Source organism: Alosa alosa, chromosome 2 (assembly GCF_017589495.1).
Source record: "Alosa alosa isolate M-15738 ecotype Scorff River chromosome 2, AALO_Geno_1.1, whole genome shotgun sequence".
In the NCBI taxonomy this organism is placed as follows: domain Eukaryota; kingdom Metazoa; phylum Chordata; class Actinopteri; order Clupeiformes; family Clupeidae; genus Alosa; species Alosa alosa.
In genome coordinates this window covers 31,293,012-31,309,951 of record NC_063190.1, presented here as the reverse complement: position 1 = coordinate 31,309,951, position 16,940 = coordinate 31,293,012, and the positions used below count along the sequence as shown (strand labels likewise).

The 16,940-nt window shown below is 45.2% G+C and overlaps 1 protein-coding gene across 2 annotated transcripts in view; it reads left to right on the top strand.

Annotated features, from left to right (window-relative positions):
* Window positions 1-16,940, top strand: part of adamts2a (ADAM metallopeptidase with thrombospondin type 1 motif, 2a) — a 44,640-nt gene that overhangs the window by 19,111 nt on the left and 8,589 nt on the right. For both annotated transcript variants that reach the window (XR_007192953.1, XM_048237909.1), the window contains exons 4-15: window positions 3,691-3,890; window positions 6,932-7,015; window positions 8,426-8,582; window positions 8,872-8,977; window positions 9,247-9,390; window positions 9,628-9,766; window positions 10,352-10,465; window positions 12,449-12,594; window positions 13,118-13,293; window positions 15,111-15,244; window positions 16,125-16,248; window positions 16,815-16,895. Coding sequence is in view for 1 of the 2 variants with exons in the window: in XM_048237909.1 (XP_048093866.1) it covers window positions 3,691-3,890; window positions 6,932-7,015; window positions 8,426-8,582; window positions 8,872-8,977; window positions 9,247-9,390; window positions 9,628-9,766; window positions 10,352-10,465; window positions 12,449-12,594; window positions 13,118-13,293; window positions 15,111-15,244; window positions 16,125-16,248; window positions 16,815-16,895 (1,605 nt within the window). In the remaining variant the exon portion in view is untranslated. The remainder of the gene's footprint in view (window positions 1-3,690; window positions 3,891-6,931; window positions 7,016-8,425; window positions 8,583-8,871; window positions 8,978-9,246; window positions 9,391-9,627; window positions 9,767-10,351; window positions 10,466-12,448; window positions 12,595-13,117; window positions 13,294-15,110; window positions 15,245-16,124; window positions 16,249-16,814; window positions 16,896-16,940) is intronic.

The window sequence follows — 16,940 nt, the reverse complement described above, 5'->3', positions numbered from 1 at the left end:
CTTACTAAGTTCTTGATGGTTCGTTTTATGTGTAGGACCCTATTCATACTACTGCAGAAGTGTGGTGCTATTTTGAGCATTATTAATGGTTAAAAAATGGCGGTTTGGATCCGTTTAGCGAATGGCCCCTAGTATTTGGACAGTTAGCCATTTAGGTTGTAAGCGCTAAAGCCGGTACTCCTTCGATCAACGCAATTTAGCTCTCGAGGGGGTGTTCGACTCGTTGTCATGGTGTAAAAGACCCTGGGTTCAAATCATAGTTGAGTTTGTGTTGTGAGATTGAGTTTGTGCTGTGAAGTTGAATTTGTGTTGTGAAATTGAGTTTGTGCTGTGAATTTGAGTTTGTGCTGTGAAGTTGAGTTTGGGCTGTGAAGTTGAGTTTGTGTTGTGAAGTTCAGTTTGTGCTGTGAAGTTGAGTTTGTGCACTGCAAGTCTGTGCTGTGAAGTTGAGTCTGTGCTGTGAAGTTGAGTTTATGCTGTGAAGTTGAGTTTGTGTTGTGAAGTTGAGTTTGTGCTGTGAAGTTGAGTTTGTGCACTGCAAGTCTGTGCTGTGAGGTTGAGTTTGTGCTGTGAAGTTGAGTTTGTGTTGTGAAGTTGAGTTTGTGCTGTGAAGTTGAGTCTGTGCTTTGAAGTTGAGTCTGTGCTGTGACGTTGAGTTTGTGCTGTGAAGTTGAGTCTGTGCTGTGACGTTGAGTTTGTGCTGTGACGTTGAGTTTGTGCTGTGAAGTTGAGTTTGTGCTGTGAAGTTGAGTTTGTGCTGTGAAGTTGAGTTTGTGCTGTGAAGTTGAGTTTGTGCACTGCAAGTCTTTGCTGTAAATCTGATGTAAACATTGCATGGGGGTGGCTGTTGATTAATGAAGTGTTAAGCCCATGCATTCTTCACGAAAACAAACTCCTGCCATCTGGAACGTTGGGGGATTGCAAACCATTTGTTTAATTGATCTGTTTGATCTGAAAAACATGTACAATGCCTTTTCAATCACACTATCACACACAAAATGAAGTCATGACATAAATTAATTAAAATAAAAGAAGACTCCAGGCACACCACTATATTTGCTGAAGAATGCATCCATTAGTCCATAACATTGGTAAACTGAGAGACATCTCAGACAGACCAGTAATATGGTTTCCATCCAATTACATTACTGAAATGTGAAATGACTAACAAAAATAGTTTCCAATCAGTATTAGTATCAGTTTCCAAATGGGAACTGAGCCATTGTGATTAGTTACTCACTAGCATATCACCTCAAGGTCTGTTCACATAACCATAATCACAGCCATGAATGAATTACACCAATTATATTTTATTCCCTATAATCATGCCATAACAAAGCTGTCATTTAGATTGACAGGAGGGAGTTGTTTTAGGAGGTATACAATCTCTATCAGGTGGCAACTTTTTAGCTGTCATCCATTAAGGTAAGTTGACTGGCCGGCTGCACAGGGATGCATCATTCAGGTGACACAGGAGGCACTGCAAGAAGCCGTCAGAGCGGTGACACCCCTCAGTGACCAACCAGTGGGAAATGCCCATATGCCAAAAACATGTGGCCTGCCTTTGTAGCGGCTATTTTTATCCTCTAGCCAGGGCTGTGGTGGTGCATTGAAGCCTTTACCCTTGAAATATGATGACTCAGCTATTTAGCTCTCCACATCAGCTGACACTTTGATACCTCCTATAATTGGAGAGCATATACCATGACTGTGTGTGTGTGTGTGTGTGTGTGTGTGTGTGTGTGTGTGTGTGTGTGTGTGTGTGTGTGTGTGTGTGTGGTAGAGTGTTTGTGTCTATGTGTGTAGTGTGTGGAGATTGTATATACATTGAGATATTAGTGAGACCCAGAGGTGACTTGAGCCATATTTGCTGTTGTTAGCTGAACCTTGGAATGGATGTAATGTGGACTTTGGCTTCAGCCATCCTTTGGGGATGGGGAGAGAGCAGTTATGTAATGGTCGACAAACCCTTTAAAAATATCAGCAAATATTATGATCTATTTCTGTATTCAATTTGACGATGCACTTTCCCAGCTGCAGTATGTTATGTTAATCATGCGTTTTGATTAAATAATAATTAAATCTCTACCTCTACCTCTGATGATTAAACCGCTACCTTAAAAAATGAAACTCCACAGGAAGAGCAGTTGTGTACGCACACAGTCTTCTTGTCCTTTTTTAGAAAACCACATGCACAAGTCTGCCGAAAACACACTTCCTCATCAAATAAATGTTTGTATCTGTTTTCCCCACGCATGTTATTTGTCCATTAATGTGGTTTATGGAGACTTTTCATCTCGCAAAGCTACATAGTTTAGTGATGAACAAGTGTTTCCCTTTTGCTCGCAGTCTATTGGAAGTGGAGGGATGCTAAACAAGACATGGGTGACCTGGCCTGAACCTCCGTTTGCCTGGGATGCAGGCGTGTGGGATAGGAGTTCCGAAAGCTGGCCATCTGCTGATGTGAATGCAGTAATAAGTTACTGGCCAGTAGCCTGCGGCAGTCCACTCCTGCCTGAATATAACAAAGCTGCTGCCACCTTCCTCTCTCCTCTCTCTCTCTCTCTCTCTCTTTCTCTCTCTCTCTCTCTCTGTCATTTGCGTATAGTGTAGTGGTCTGGGGCAGTGAACACAAGTGTGTCCACACATGTCTAAACACAGATTATTTTAAGTCATTTCAAAATCATTGTAATTACGGATGCCCTCATATGATATTATGGGGTTTCTCCGTGTTTATATATGATTTTTTTTACGAAGATGTCGTGTCGTTCCTGCAACCTGAGAGAGAAGATGAAGAGATAGAAGAGAGTAGCCCTGCATGATCTGAATGAACGCAAGAGAAGAGTACTTAGGTCAGAGCTTGCTGTTGAGCACCAGCTTAACAGAATATTGAAAAACTTTGTTTGTACCCCAGTTGGCCTCTTCTCCTGTCCTTTTCCATCACAGCGTCACACCCCCTTCCTCCAACTGTTTTTCTCCTTCTCTCTCACACTGTGTCTCAGAATGTTATTTGAACACCAGGAACTAATCTCTCATTTCCCCCATGCAGACAGTTTTTTTTCTCAGCTGTCTGGATTATATTTTATGTCAAAGTCAAAGGTTCGTCTGCTTGGCTTATATTTCAGTCTTTGTCCATGTCAACACAGTCTTTGCCATGAGTTATTGACTTAGTCGTGTCAGTCGTGGCATGCCCATCGCAGACACCGGTTTGTTTATTCTATACCCACCCGGGCACAGGCAGAAGCGTGGGCACCGATTCCCATTCAAACAGCATGCATTACACACAGGGCACAAACACAGCAAGAGAGAGAGAGGAGAGAGAGAGAGAGAGAGAGAGAGAGAGAGAGAGAGAGGGAGAGGGAGAGGGAGAGAGAGAGAGAGGCCACAGCCCCCACCAAAGCACACCAAATCTGTACATCTGCACGTATGCATAATAAGGAGTCTATTAAACATTTCCGTATGGTAATGAAAAGTTACTGAATTCATAAACTTCCCACTTTCTTCTGTTGTTGTTTTTGTTGACGTTGCTGTTGCTATTCTCATACTCATGACAACCAGTCTTTTTTTTCCCCTTTGTTTACTTCAAGATGTCAAATCTTTAGACAGCTAACCACACACTAGCTATGCACTTTCTCTAACCTCCTGACCTCTGTGTGTGTGTGTGTGTGTGTGTGTGTGTGTCCGTGGCAGGCCCTGACCTGAGTGGCGTGGGCGACCTGGAAGTGCTTTCCCGTGGCCTCCGCGAGCAGGTGAATAAGACCAGGCGTGTGCGCCGGGCCGTGGAGGACGAAGTGTTCAACATCGAAGTGCTCTTAACCGCTGACTTCTCCGTGGTCGAGTTCCACGGCAGGGAACACATCCAGAAGTATCTGCTGACCCTCATGAACATCGTAAGTGCTCACTTGCCAGTCTCCTCAGCCTCTGTTTTTCTGCACAGCACTATTTGCAATGAAATGTTCTAATGATATGTTATGATAAAAGCCAAGTTTATTTGATGTGGAGTTGAAACAAGATAAGTGTGGTGTGGAGGCCGTTCCATACACTTTTACATGACAAATAAGAATTATAGTGATACATGTAACTCCACTCCTGTGCTCCATATCTAAATGACTGTGAAAGTATTCACATTAACCACCGCTTTGAGTGTGAAAGTATTCACATTAACCACCGCTCTGAGGCCTACAGTACAAGAAAAACTCGAAGAACAGACGAGTTGAAAAATCTATTCGGGAACATCCATATATCAGAGTGACAGCTTTTGGCTCAGGGGATCCCATGCACCTTTGTGACTGAAGCACTGCATGAAGGATTTATGTCACTACTCTCTATGGGCAAGAGTGGACCTGTGATGCGCAAAGTGCACACACACACACACACACACACACACTGAATCTCTATTCTACCCTCTACTCCCTCACGTCTGCACTTGGCCTTCCGCAAAAGTTCCTTTATGCTGCCTTGCAGCCTTGTCCATTTCTTCACTCCCTTGTATACCCCCCCCCCCACCCCTCCCCACACACACACAGACACACAGACACACACTTCCCTTTCCCTGCCCTCTTCTCCGTGTCTGTCTGTCAATCTGTCTGTTCTCTGTCTCACTTCCTTTCCTTTCTCTCCATGTTCTGTCACTCAGTCACACTCTTTCTCTCTTTCTATTGCTCTCTGTCTCTCTCTTCCTTTCTGTCTCTCTTCATTTTCTGGTGCACAGTGTGTGTTTGAGTGTGTGTGTGCAGGTGTAGGCCAGCGGTGTGCTGTGTGTGCTTATGGTATCTCTGTGTGTGTGTGCACGGTCTGAGCTGACAAGAGCTTCTATGTAAGACCTTGCTGCATTATTAATTGGATCCTAATGATTTTCTGGTGCTCTGGCCTCTCTGACTTCAATTAGCTACCTGCCCTACTGAAAGCCAGCTAGTGGAGCTCACAACCAGCTGTGTGAGCCAGAGAGAGAGAGAGAGAGAGAGAGAGGGAGAGGAAGAGGAAGAAAGAGGGAGAGAGGGAGGGAGAGAGAGAGAGGGAGAGTGAGAGAGAAAGGGAGGGAGAGGTAGGGAGAGAGAGCAAGAAAGAGGGATAGAGACAGAGAGGGAAAGGAAGAGGAGAGAGAGAGAGAGAGAGAGAGGAAAAAAAAGAGGAGAGGGAGGGAGAGAGAGAGGGAGAGTGAGAGAGAAAGGGAGGGAGAGGTAGGGAGAGAGAGCAAGAAAGAGGGATAGAGACAGAGAGGGAAAGTAAGAGGAGAGAGAGAGAGAGAGGAAGCGAGTCTGAGCAGTGGGCCCAGCGTGTGTTAGGGGAGCGTCAGCCCGGCCGGAATAAATTGAGAGTGGTAGGCTAATCGCAAGAGCAGCAGCCCGGCTCAGATGTGACACGTTACTGACAGGATCGTATGACTGCGGCGAGACGAGGCAGATAAGCGAGGGCAACCCAAGCCCTCTAGGAAGAGGAGCACAGCGGCGACGATGAAAGGAGTCAAATGTCCTTTTTCCGCCGAGAGAGCTGCAGAGAGCCGCAAGGGTCAGGGCCAGCGTGCTCAGAGAGAGAGGGAGGGGAGAGAGAGGGAGAAAAGGAGAGGGGGAGAGGGTAAGAGAGAGAGAGCGAGGGGGGTGGAGGGAAAGAGAAAGAGAAAGTGAGAGGAGAGAAGGAGAGTAAGGAGAGGAAGAGGGAGGGGGAGATGGATAGATAAAGGTGTAGAGGGAGCAGATGGAGGGACCAGAGGAGGGGTCCATGCGAGTGCTTATCCATCTTTCCTAGCTGCGGCCCTCCTCCTACTCCTCCTCCTCCTACTCCTCCTCCTCCCCTCCTCCCTCCTCTTCCTCCTCCTCCTCCTCCTCCTCTACACCCTCCTCCTCCTCCTCCTCCTCCTCCTCCTCCTCCTCCTCCTCTTCCCTCTGCGTTTCTGTTTTGTTTTTCTGTATTTATTCCTGGCGTTCTCTCTCGGTCTGTCGGTCATTTTATTCTTTATTTATCTCTTGTCAGTCTTGCATTCCTGCTCTCAGAACGCGGAGTCTTTGCCGGGTTGTTTTTGTTGATATCAAATCCAGATGAATCCTTTAGGCCCCTCTCTGCAGCGCTGTCTGCTGCGCCGGGTCATCACCCACGTGAGCGTGTTTGTGTTCCCGATCACTGGATCGCTTCCCGGGCCCTGGCCCATCAATCCCCAGCCCTGCAGAGGCTCTGCACCACCAGCACCACCAGCAGCAGGAGCAGCAGGAACAGCCTCGTGACGGCAGCCTTCCATACACGACACCCTGAATTCCTTTCCCCGAGTCAGTCATCTGTGAGGGCTGAGATGTGTGATTAGACTGCCCGTCTTTCTACCCGCGTGCCCAGGCAAAGGCATCACCCCCCCCCCCCCCCCCCCCCCCCCCAAACACACACACACACACACACATATCCCACCCCTCCATCCCTGACAGCCCCCTGGTACGGGCAGAAGGAGTCAAGTGGGGCCATGGCAATCTCGAATTGGAGAAATACCCCCGCCCCCCCATTCTCTCTCAGCTTGTTTTGACAGGCACACGCCGACAGCCTGTTGCCCTGCAAAACAGTCGGAATGTCAGAGAGGATGGGTTCGTTTTTTGACAGGCTCTCCCAGGTTGGGGCTTTTAGCATTCACCTAGCGTCACAAATGTGTGTGAATTTTAAAAAGCAGCCTCACTCGGGCGGCCACACTCCGAATGCTCAATTAGATGAGCGTGCTGCTCCGGATCCCCGGCATCACTGGAGAAGAGGATTAACATTTTTGGTTATTAATTTTCATCGTAATGAGAGCATTTGAATACAAACATCAGGGGAATTATCTTAAAGGGTCTAATTATTTATGACTTATTTGTATTCTGATGAATACAGTCCTTTTTCTTGCCCTGCTAGGATTTATTAGACACACACCACTAGGTTGTAAATATCTTCATCGATTTTGTCTGTTTTTCTCTTCTAGGTGAATGAGATCTACCAAGATCGAACTCTGGGTGCTCATATCAATGTGGTTCTTGTCCGTATTATCATTCTTGGCTACTCTCAGGTGAGGATACACACACTTATTAAGGCATGAATTAGTTGCATTATTTATGCTACATTTACAAATGATGAAATGAGGCGTATGTGTGTCATTATCATAGGAAGAGCATAGTGATATGATGGTGGTAAGTATCAAGCTGTATTTACATTCCAGATGAATCCCACCTTAGGGTTCATGCAACAGTGAAAGCAGCTCCTCCCCCACCGCCGGGCATGCACACACACACATGCACACACACACACACACACACACACACACACACACACACACACACACACACACACACACACACACACACACATACATGCACACACACACACACACACACACACAGTTTCACAAACATGTTCGGTCAAGATTGGTTTACTCAGTTGCCCTCAGTATTGGATATTGGTTGCATTGACTTGTAATTGGTGTTGAGAGAGAGGGAGAGAGAGAGAGAGGGGGGGGGGATGCAGGTTACAGTGAATGAGTGTGGCACTCATCAGCCTCAGGGGCCATGCCTCCTGAAGGACACCAGCACACATAATAAATGAGCCTGTGCAGAAGAGCAGAGCAGAGCAGAGCAGAGGAGAGGAGAGGAGAGGAGAGGAGAGGAGAGGAGAGGAGAGGAGAGCAGAGGAGAGGAGAGGAGAGGAGAGAAGAGGAGAGGAGAGGAGAGTGAGAGGAGAGGATATGAGAGAGGAGAGGAGGAGGAGAGGAGAGAGAGGAGAGGAGGAGAGGAGAGGGAGGAGAAGAAAGGAGGAGGAGAGAGAGAGACAGACAGGAGAGGAGAGGAGAGGAGAGGAGAGAAAAGAGGAGAGGTGAGGAGAAGAAAGGAGAGGAAAGAGGGGGAGAGGAGAGGAGAGAAAAGAGGAGAGGTGAGGAGAGGAAAGGAGAGGAAAGAGGGGGAGGAGAGGAGAGAAAAGAGGAGAGGAGGAGAGAGAAAAGGAGAGGAAAAGAGGGGAGAGGAGAGAAAAGAGGGGGAGAGGAGAGGAGAGGAAGTTGCTCACAGGAGCCTGCTCATGGCTCTGCCCTACACAGCTGTCCAGTCCAGCAGAGCAGTCCACAGAGCATAGCCATCCGGTCCACCCTGTACTCACTCTATGGCCCAGCAAACGTCCCCTATCATTTCAGGCTCAAAACCAGGTTGTTCCTGTGTAAACTAGAGGACAGAGGAGGACAGAGTGTGTGGGACACTGCAGATCCTGTGGTTAGAGCTTGTCAGTCTCTACTGTTTTCTCACTGTGAGCAGTAAACCTTGTATTTACTCAAATCACAGTGCGTGGTACAGTACAGTGTCATTGTGATCAGGAGTGAAACGCGGGACTCCCTCTGAAGGCAGATGTGGGATAAGAGCCTGTGTGTGTGCCGTGTTGACACGCTGTGGTGCTGAGAGAAATAGATGTGTCTGTTCTGTCTTTTTGATGCCAGTCTGTGAGCCTGATTGAGCTGGGGAACCCATCCAGGAGCCTGGAGAAGGTGTGTCAGTGGGCTTTCCTGCAGCAGAAGCGCGACAAGAGTGATGTGGAATACCACGACCATGCCATCTTCCTCACACGTCAGGAGTTTGGCCCTACTGGCATGCAGGGTAAGGAACCTGTCTCTCCCCCTCTCTCTCTTTCTCCCTCTCTCTCTCTCTCCTCTTGTCCCTCTTTCTCTCTTCATGTACAGCATTTATGTACAAATGATATGCGCACACTGCATGTACATTATGTGCTACACGTTATGTGTAGACAGCAAAGCACACACATACTCAAAGCATATGCGAGGGGCATCAGAAAAAATACCCCTGAAGTTTGCACATGCTGATATTGACTAATGTTGAATAAGCAGTGCCCTTGTCTCACTGTGTGTCCCGGTCCTCTGTGTGTTTGCAGGCTTCGCCCCTGTGACAGGGATGTGCCACCCAGTGCGCAGCTGTACGCTCAACCACGAGGACGGCTTCTCCTCCGCCTTTGTGGTGGCGCATGAGACTGGACATGTGTGAGACACATTTTTCAGTCACACACAATCAATCAGTAAATCAATCATACAATTAATCAATCAGTCAATCAATCAACCAGTATCTGATTCACAATCTGATCAGAATTTTTATTTGCCAAGTACTGGAAATAATCAATCAATCAATTAATCAATCTATCAATCAATCAGTCAGTCAGTCAGTCAGTCAATCAACCAATCAATCAATCAATCAATCAATATCTCTTGTCTCTTCTCTTCCTGTCTGTCCCTGGTTGGTGTGTGGTTGGTAGGTTGGGTATGGAGCATGATGGTGAGGGTAATGACTGTGAGGATGAGGTGCCCATGGGCAGCATCATGGCGCCGCTGGTCCAGGCTGCCTTCCACCGCTTCCACTGGTCCCGCTGCAGCCGAGAGGAGCTCCACAAATACCTGAAGTGAGTGAAGTGAGCTCCTCTCCCACCCCATCCAAGACTTCAAATAACATTTAATAACATCTAATAAGCATCTAATAATCGACCTAATATTATGCTAAGGACAGCTAATGTAATGAAGACACTTAAAGTTAAATATTTTTTTAATTGTTGTGTTAATGTGTTACTTGAAGGATTGAAATATTTTAAGCAAGCAAGGAAGTTAGAGATTTTAACTGAACTTCCCCGAACATGATGTAGCTCCTACAACTGTCTCCGGGACGACCCCTTCGACCACAACTGGGCCGAGGTTGGCCGGCCAGGTCTGCCTGGCCTCCATTACTCCATGAATGACCAGTGCCGTTTCGACTTCGGGATGGGCTTCCTCATGTGCAGCGAGGTGACTGCATTCTAAGAACAACTCTCTAATTAGATACTCCAGGAAGTCATGGAGCAAGTTCATAGAGATGCATTTGGTCTGTGCAAAGTGCACTGTCTTACAACATTGTACATCATAGACTATAAAATATGGGCAGTTTGGGCAGCAGCACTGGCACCTGGCTTGCATATATTATTCGCACATCTGCACTGAACTGACAGACTAAAAGCCTTGGCTAGACTGAGATAGTTGTCCAGGTTGTTTGGGCTGTCTTAAAAATGTCCGTGCACTTTAGGAATGGAGTCAGTCATCCAGAAACTCAGAAAAGTTGCCGACGTCAGACATGTTGTTCCCCTTTACCTGAACAGTGAGTGTTACTGTAGGTAAACTGCGTGACTTTGGCCAACACAGTGAAGTGTGGTTCCATGCTGCTTTCTTGACTTTTTGTAGAGTCTCAGAGACTAGACTGACTTCTCTGTGGTGATGGAAACCTGTGCATTTGTGTGTTTATGTGTCTTACTTTCTTACTATGCAGTGTCATTTTTATATATGATTAGGTAAACCTTTTGAGTGACATTACTCAAGGAGTCTAACTGTTTCTTTTAGTACAGCACCTACGACCCGTGCAAGCAGCTGTGGTGCAGCCATCCTGAGAACCCCTTCTTCTGCAAGACCAAGAAGGGCCCGCCCATCGATGGCACCAGGTGTGGATCAGGCAAGGTAGGACAGGACTGGCGTTTAACGGTGGTTTATCTTTACTCATCTTCCTCCCTCCTCTCCTTCCCTCTCTCCTCTCCTCCTCCCCTCCCTCCTCCCTCCTTCCTCCCTCCTCCCTCTCTCTTCCTCTCTCTCTCCCTCTCTCCCTCTCTCTCTCTCCCTCTCTCTCCCTCTCTCTCCCTCTCTCTCTCTCTCTCTCTCTCTCTCTCTCTCAGACTCCCTAGCACACTCTGCTGTGCTTCTCTCATCATTGCAAAGCAACACATGCAGTGCCATGACATGGATCCGAATCTATTATGTATGTTTGCCTAAATATATACCACATTATTAATCTCCTTTATATGATTCATCTGATTTCTGAATACCTACCTACCTGCAGCATGTTGATGAAAATACATGCAATATTGCACACAGCCTTAGAGTGAGCAGATAATTGATTTACCAAGATTGTCAAATATATTTGTTATTTGATATTATATGTCTCTATATATTTTTGTGATGCAGATTTTTTTCTTATAGATGTTAACCCTTTGCTGCCATGCATAAGCATCCAGAAATGGTTGAACAGTACTGAGATCTAGTTGCTCTCTTTATCTCTCTAATCTAGTATTAAACTGGTTGCATTATTTTCAGAATTTCATTTGAAAGTCTGTACTACCTGTGAGGGTGTGTATTGCTGATGTTGGAATTTCTGTTGTGTTTCTGTTCTGAAAGGTACACATTGACGCCTAGAAAAAAGTGAAAATTCATTAGCATATACACCATTCAGAGCTGCCTTACTGCCTGTCTTGACTTATCCTTGATTTGGAAAACATTAAATAGTTTTAGACCAGTGACTAATACTCCGACTAGCTGTCCAGGCTATGTCCTTTTTACAGTAGGATGGTGGTAGGAGTATGACCACCATGCAAAAATGTAAGGATGGCATCGGCAACTCGGCCTTGGCAACTATATCAGGAAAAGACAAAAAAAGCTACTAAGCTTATATCAGTGCCAATTGGACCAGTGTTGGTATTTGCAAGGATTTTCCATGCCTTGTGGTAGTTAGCTTGGTAGCTTTAGGCCAAAGATCCTTACTGATTTGTTAAATTGTCATTGGTGCTGGCAAATACGCCGCTCTGTCTGGCATCTTTTGTCTTGTGTGTCAATGTCTTGTGTGTGGACCGCTTTTGGGGTGCATAGATTAATGCGCTATATAAATAAAAGTTACTTACTTACTTACTTAAAAAAATCACAGTGACAACATACGTTGCCCTACTTGGTATTTTAAATTGTTGTAAAATGATATACTGTATATGTTTCATACCTTTTACAAAAGTGTGGGGTAAATACTGGAACTAAAGTTACCTACAGTAACACTCACTGTTCAGGTAAAGGGGAACCTCAGCTTGGACAGGTGAAGCTCAGTAAGCTCGGGGGCGTCATTTTCCAAGGACCATGTGATTTCTTCACCGCTCTCACTATACAACCCTCCTGTGTGTGTGTGTGTGTGTGTGTGTGTGTGTGTGTGTGTGTGTGTCTGTGTGTGTCTGTCTGTGTGTGTGTGTGTGTGTGTGTGTGTGTGTGTGTGTGTGTGTGTGTGTCTGTCTGTGTGTGTGTGTGTGTGTGTGTGTGTGTGTGTGTGTGTGTGTGTCTGTCTGTGTGTGTGTGTGTGTGTGTGTGTGTGTGTGTGTGTGTGTGTGTGTGTGTCTGTGTGTGTCTGTCTGTGTGTGTGTGTGTGTGTGTGTGTGTGTGTGTGTGTGTGTGTGTGTGTGTGTGTGTCTGTGTGTGTCTGTTTGTGTGTGTGTGTGTGTGTGTGTGTGTGTGTGTGTGTGTGTGTGTGTCTGTGTGTGTGTGTGTGTGTGTGTGTGTGTGTGTGTGTGTGTGTGTGTGTGTGTGTCTGTCTGTGTGTGTGTGTGTGTGTGTGTGTGTGTGTGTGTGTGTGTGTGTGTGTGTCTGTGTGTGTCTGTCTGTGTGTGTGTGTGTGTGTGTGTGTGTGTCTTCCAGCACTGCTTCAAAGGGCATTGCATCACTCTGACGCCAGACATCTTGAGGCAGGATGGGAGCTGGGGTCAGTGGAGCAAATTTGGCTCGTGCTCACGCACCTGTGGGGGTGGCGTGCGATTCCGCACTCGGCAGTGTGACAACCCGATGTGAGTAGCAGACACCCGCGCCTCCATTACTGTAGTTTCCACTCACGCCACAACCCAGACCAGAAAGTGTCTGGGTTCATTTGGAATCCATTCCTTTTGTTGGAGACAAATCTAATGATCAAATCATTTATTGGACGTATGTATCATGGTGCTATGTTCTTATATTCTGCTTTTTTCTTAAAGTAAAACAACATAGGAATTCTCCTTTTTGCCTTTTTGCCATGTACTTGGTACCCAAGGGGAACACCAATTCATTGAGAACTGACGAAATGGGTCAGGTTCCAGGTTGGAACAACAAAGCTACATAGTACATATTGTCAGGGATGCCATTATGAGTTTGAAGCTATTATTTTAAGGTAAAAGAACTGGCACTGTGTTGCTTTAAAAGAATATGAACGTTTGGCTTTTTGCTGGATGAATGTTCATATAGGACTTACAGACACTGATTTTTACTTAATTTAATGTGTACAAAAATGTAACCGCTAATTGATCTGGGTGAAACTTGATTGATGTTTCTGTCTAGCCCTGCAAACGGAGGACGCACCTGCTATGGCAACAGCTATGAGTTTCAGCTCTGCAGCATGGATGGGTGCGCCAAAGCCTTCGCCGACTTCAGAGAGGAGCAGTGCAAGATGTGGGATCCCTACTTCAAGCACCAGAACACCCTGCACAACTGGTTACCGTACGAGCACCCCGACCGTAAGTTGTCTCCGTTGGTAAGGAAAAGAAATTCTCTCTTTTGTTCCTGCGCTGCCTCTCAAATACTGGCACGCTTGTGGCCTGAGGGTTCCAGAATAACCAACTTTATTCATGTCTTATTTTATTTATTTGTCGTTTTTATTATTAGAAACCTACACCATTATTTTTGGGGGAATGGATGTTAAATCCATTTGGGTTTTGGAGAGGCCCCTTAAAAGACTAAGGTGTCATAATCATGCAGGCTGTTGTCTAGTTGAATTAGCATTAGCTGTATCTTTAATAGATACAGCTAATAATCAGACTGTGGTGCCTGATTTCTTTCTTTAATCCTGTTTTTCCCTGCGCTTGAAGCCCTGTGAGAGATTTACCTTCCCTCCTCCTGGCTTCCACATTAAAGACGCCTCAGGGAATGTCTGCTTTATGGCCCACGGGCAGCAGCTGTTATTTCCAACTGTAGGTTTGTCTTGGCCGGGACGCACTGTGTTCAGGAGCATTCCTCCTCTGGACCGCCCTGGGCAGTGTCGTCCCAGTCCCAAAGCAGCCCTTCTGCTAGACTACCATGACCTATTTGTTGCATAATGCCAGCAGTGTTGAGGGCACAAAGTTTAGTTAGAGAACAAAGGAATAAATTAATTTAGCTAAAGATTTTAATTTGTTTCATTTAGCCTTCTAAAATGTGACATACTGTAAACCCAGGGATGAAATCTGTAATGAAAGGCTCTAAGCATGAAATCCTCTCTGATCATTTCATTGTGGTTGGTTGTTGTTTGCATTTGGTCATTAGATAAACTGGTCGACAGTTGTTTTTGTTTTAATTTGTCTCATTTTTAAACAATGAGAGCACATTAAGCACAGTCTCCACATGCTGAGAGGCATGGCGCTGATGAGTCTCTGGTGCGGAGACACATGGACAGGCCGTTACACAAGAGTCGCAACGTCTCCTGCTTTCCACTGGCCAGGACACTGCCACAACATTGTGCACAATTCAATTAAGATGGCCTGCAAAAAAAAAAAACAGTGTTTGCCCCTCCACCAGTGCTCATCCCAGATGTGTCTGTTTTCAGTGTCAAGAGTACCACTAATGAAGTGAATTTTTCCTCTCCTCATAAGGTCTATGTTTGAGATTTTATCATTACTGCCAGCTGGTCTCCTTAAATAGATATGTAAACCATATTGCAGAATGTCAAATGACAAGGACATACTGGCTTTATTACATTCAGACAATAAAAGTCTATATTTATCATTGCTTTGGGAAATTCAAAACAAGAAAGTAACTGGAACAAAAATGGCCTCCTGTGTGCAATGAACATAATGTGACAAAAATGAAACAAATGAACACATTCTTTGAAAATAAAAAAGAATGTAAATCTGCAAGTGTTATGTAAAGAATGTAAATCTGCAAGTGTTATGTAAAGAATGTAAATCTGCAAGTGTTATGTAAAGTAAGCGTCTCTGGAAAGACTGTGAGCTGAACACCTCAAGGAGGAAGCTAGTCAGACAGACTTGATGGAAAACTACATTTATTCATGCTCTCAGTCGATGAAGTGTTTTATTCTTGGCATTCCCCCTACACTCTCTCTACATATCAATAACTAGACTGTTATTTATTTGGTGGCCTACATTTTATTAAGGCATATTGAATATGTTTTAAAAATACATGTATAACCCCTCTGGAAAAATTGTTAAATCATTACCTATTGAATCTTTAATTGCAAGAAGCAACACTGCACAAAATAGCAATGTGCGACATGGACCTTCTTGCAGCGACTTGTTGGAGTGCAGTCGTTTCTTACACATCCTGTGCTGTTCATTCTCAGCGGACGAGCGATGCCAGCTGTACTGTCAGTCAAACGAGACCGGAGACGTGGTCCCGATGAAGAGAATGGTGCATGATGGGACTCGTTGCTCCTACAAGGATCCCTACAGCATCTGTGTGCGAGGAGAATGTGAGGTAAGAATCAGTGTGTGAGGGATGTGAGTGTATCAGTGTGTGAGGTCAGTGTGTGGGTGGGTGGGTGGGCAGGGTGGATTGATCAGTAACTGTATGTTATAAAGTGTGAGATCACATTTATGTGTAGCGCTATATTAAATCAGTGTGTCAATGTGTGGGAGAATTTTTGGTCACTGCTTGTGTGTAGAGTGAAGTGTGAGTGAGTGTCTGGGTAAGGGGCACTGGGAGATCAAGCTCCATGTGTGTAGTGGAGGTGAGGCTGGTTGGTGAATGGGAGTTGAGGAAGTGTTAGCTCAGTTCCTGGGAGGAATGCAAAGTAAACATGGCCAATCTGTTAACCCACCACTTAAATATAATACTGAAAGAAAAATTCACCCCAAATTTTACACCCTGCAAACCTCAGTCTGCTACTGCATATTTCCCTGGCTACAGTCTCCACTTATTCTGGCTTTTCCACTGCTCTGTGCCAGAGTTATCCACTTGGATGAACTGCATGGGAAGAAAGTTAATCCTTACACTGTGATCTGGAGAATTACCCAGGTGGTTTGTATTAGGACATACAAACCATTTTAGGCTAAGATTTTAACACAAAGATAGCAACACATTAGGAATGCATGGGTGAGGGAATGCAGGAAATGTGAATGCAGGAAAATTGCAAAGTGAAGGCGTTTCTTTGATTATCTTGTTTGAATAATAAAGAGCAAGTAATTCACTTGTTCACTTGTTGTCATAGTGACAAATGGGCTCACATGTTGTTATTCTATCCCTTTTTGGTTATGTTTTTATTACTTTTTTATACAGTTATAATTTTGATAATTAATCTGACTAGTCCCTGACATAGATTTTAATCTGTAATCTGACTGGTCCCATCTCTCCACAGAAAGTGGGCTGTGATAATATCATCGCCTCGGAGATGGAGGAAGATAAATGTGGAGTGTGTGGAGGGGACAACTCCACCTGTAAAATTGTTAAAGGCAACTTCACCCGGAGCACCAAGAAAGAGGGTGAGTCACTCTCTCCAAATCCAGCTCCATTCCACCTCATCTATCGCAAGATGAAGCCTGTTTTTAGAGTAACAAAAGGAATTTGTTTATTACTCTTCAGTATTCCATATAATGTCTCAGTTCCACATTATAACATTCCAGAAAATGTGATTGGCTGTTTTCACAGCATAGGTTGGAAAGTGTGGTAACATGTCTTATATCCTTTCTACTCTATTGTGACAGAAGTATCTAACACTGTTATCTCATATATATTTTGCTCTGCAAACTAAACAGCAGTAAAATGACATTGTGCTACTGCTTGGGCAAAGACTGAGCCTGAGATACAGTAACTGTTGCGGTTGGAAGTAGAATTGGGAAGAAAAACGGTTTTCTAAAAAAGATTATGAGGGTTTATCCATCTCCCGTGAGGCTCTTTAGTCAGACGGAGTCAGGGCAAGTCTGCTCTGTGCAGGATGAATTTGGATGGCCAGATGAATTCAGATTCTTCCCACTTGTTTTACTTGCTCCTGTGAGAAAGTTCCAAGGAAGAGCTGCACATATACATGTATATGTATTTTCATTTCCAGGTTTCCTCAAGATCCTGGAAATTCCCCTGGGGGCCAGGCATCTGCTGATCCGAGAGTTCAAGGGGACCCCTCATATACTAGGTACAACAGAGAAATAGTTGGAGACTTTGCCAAGCATTCATTATA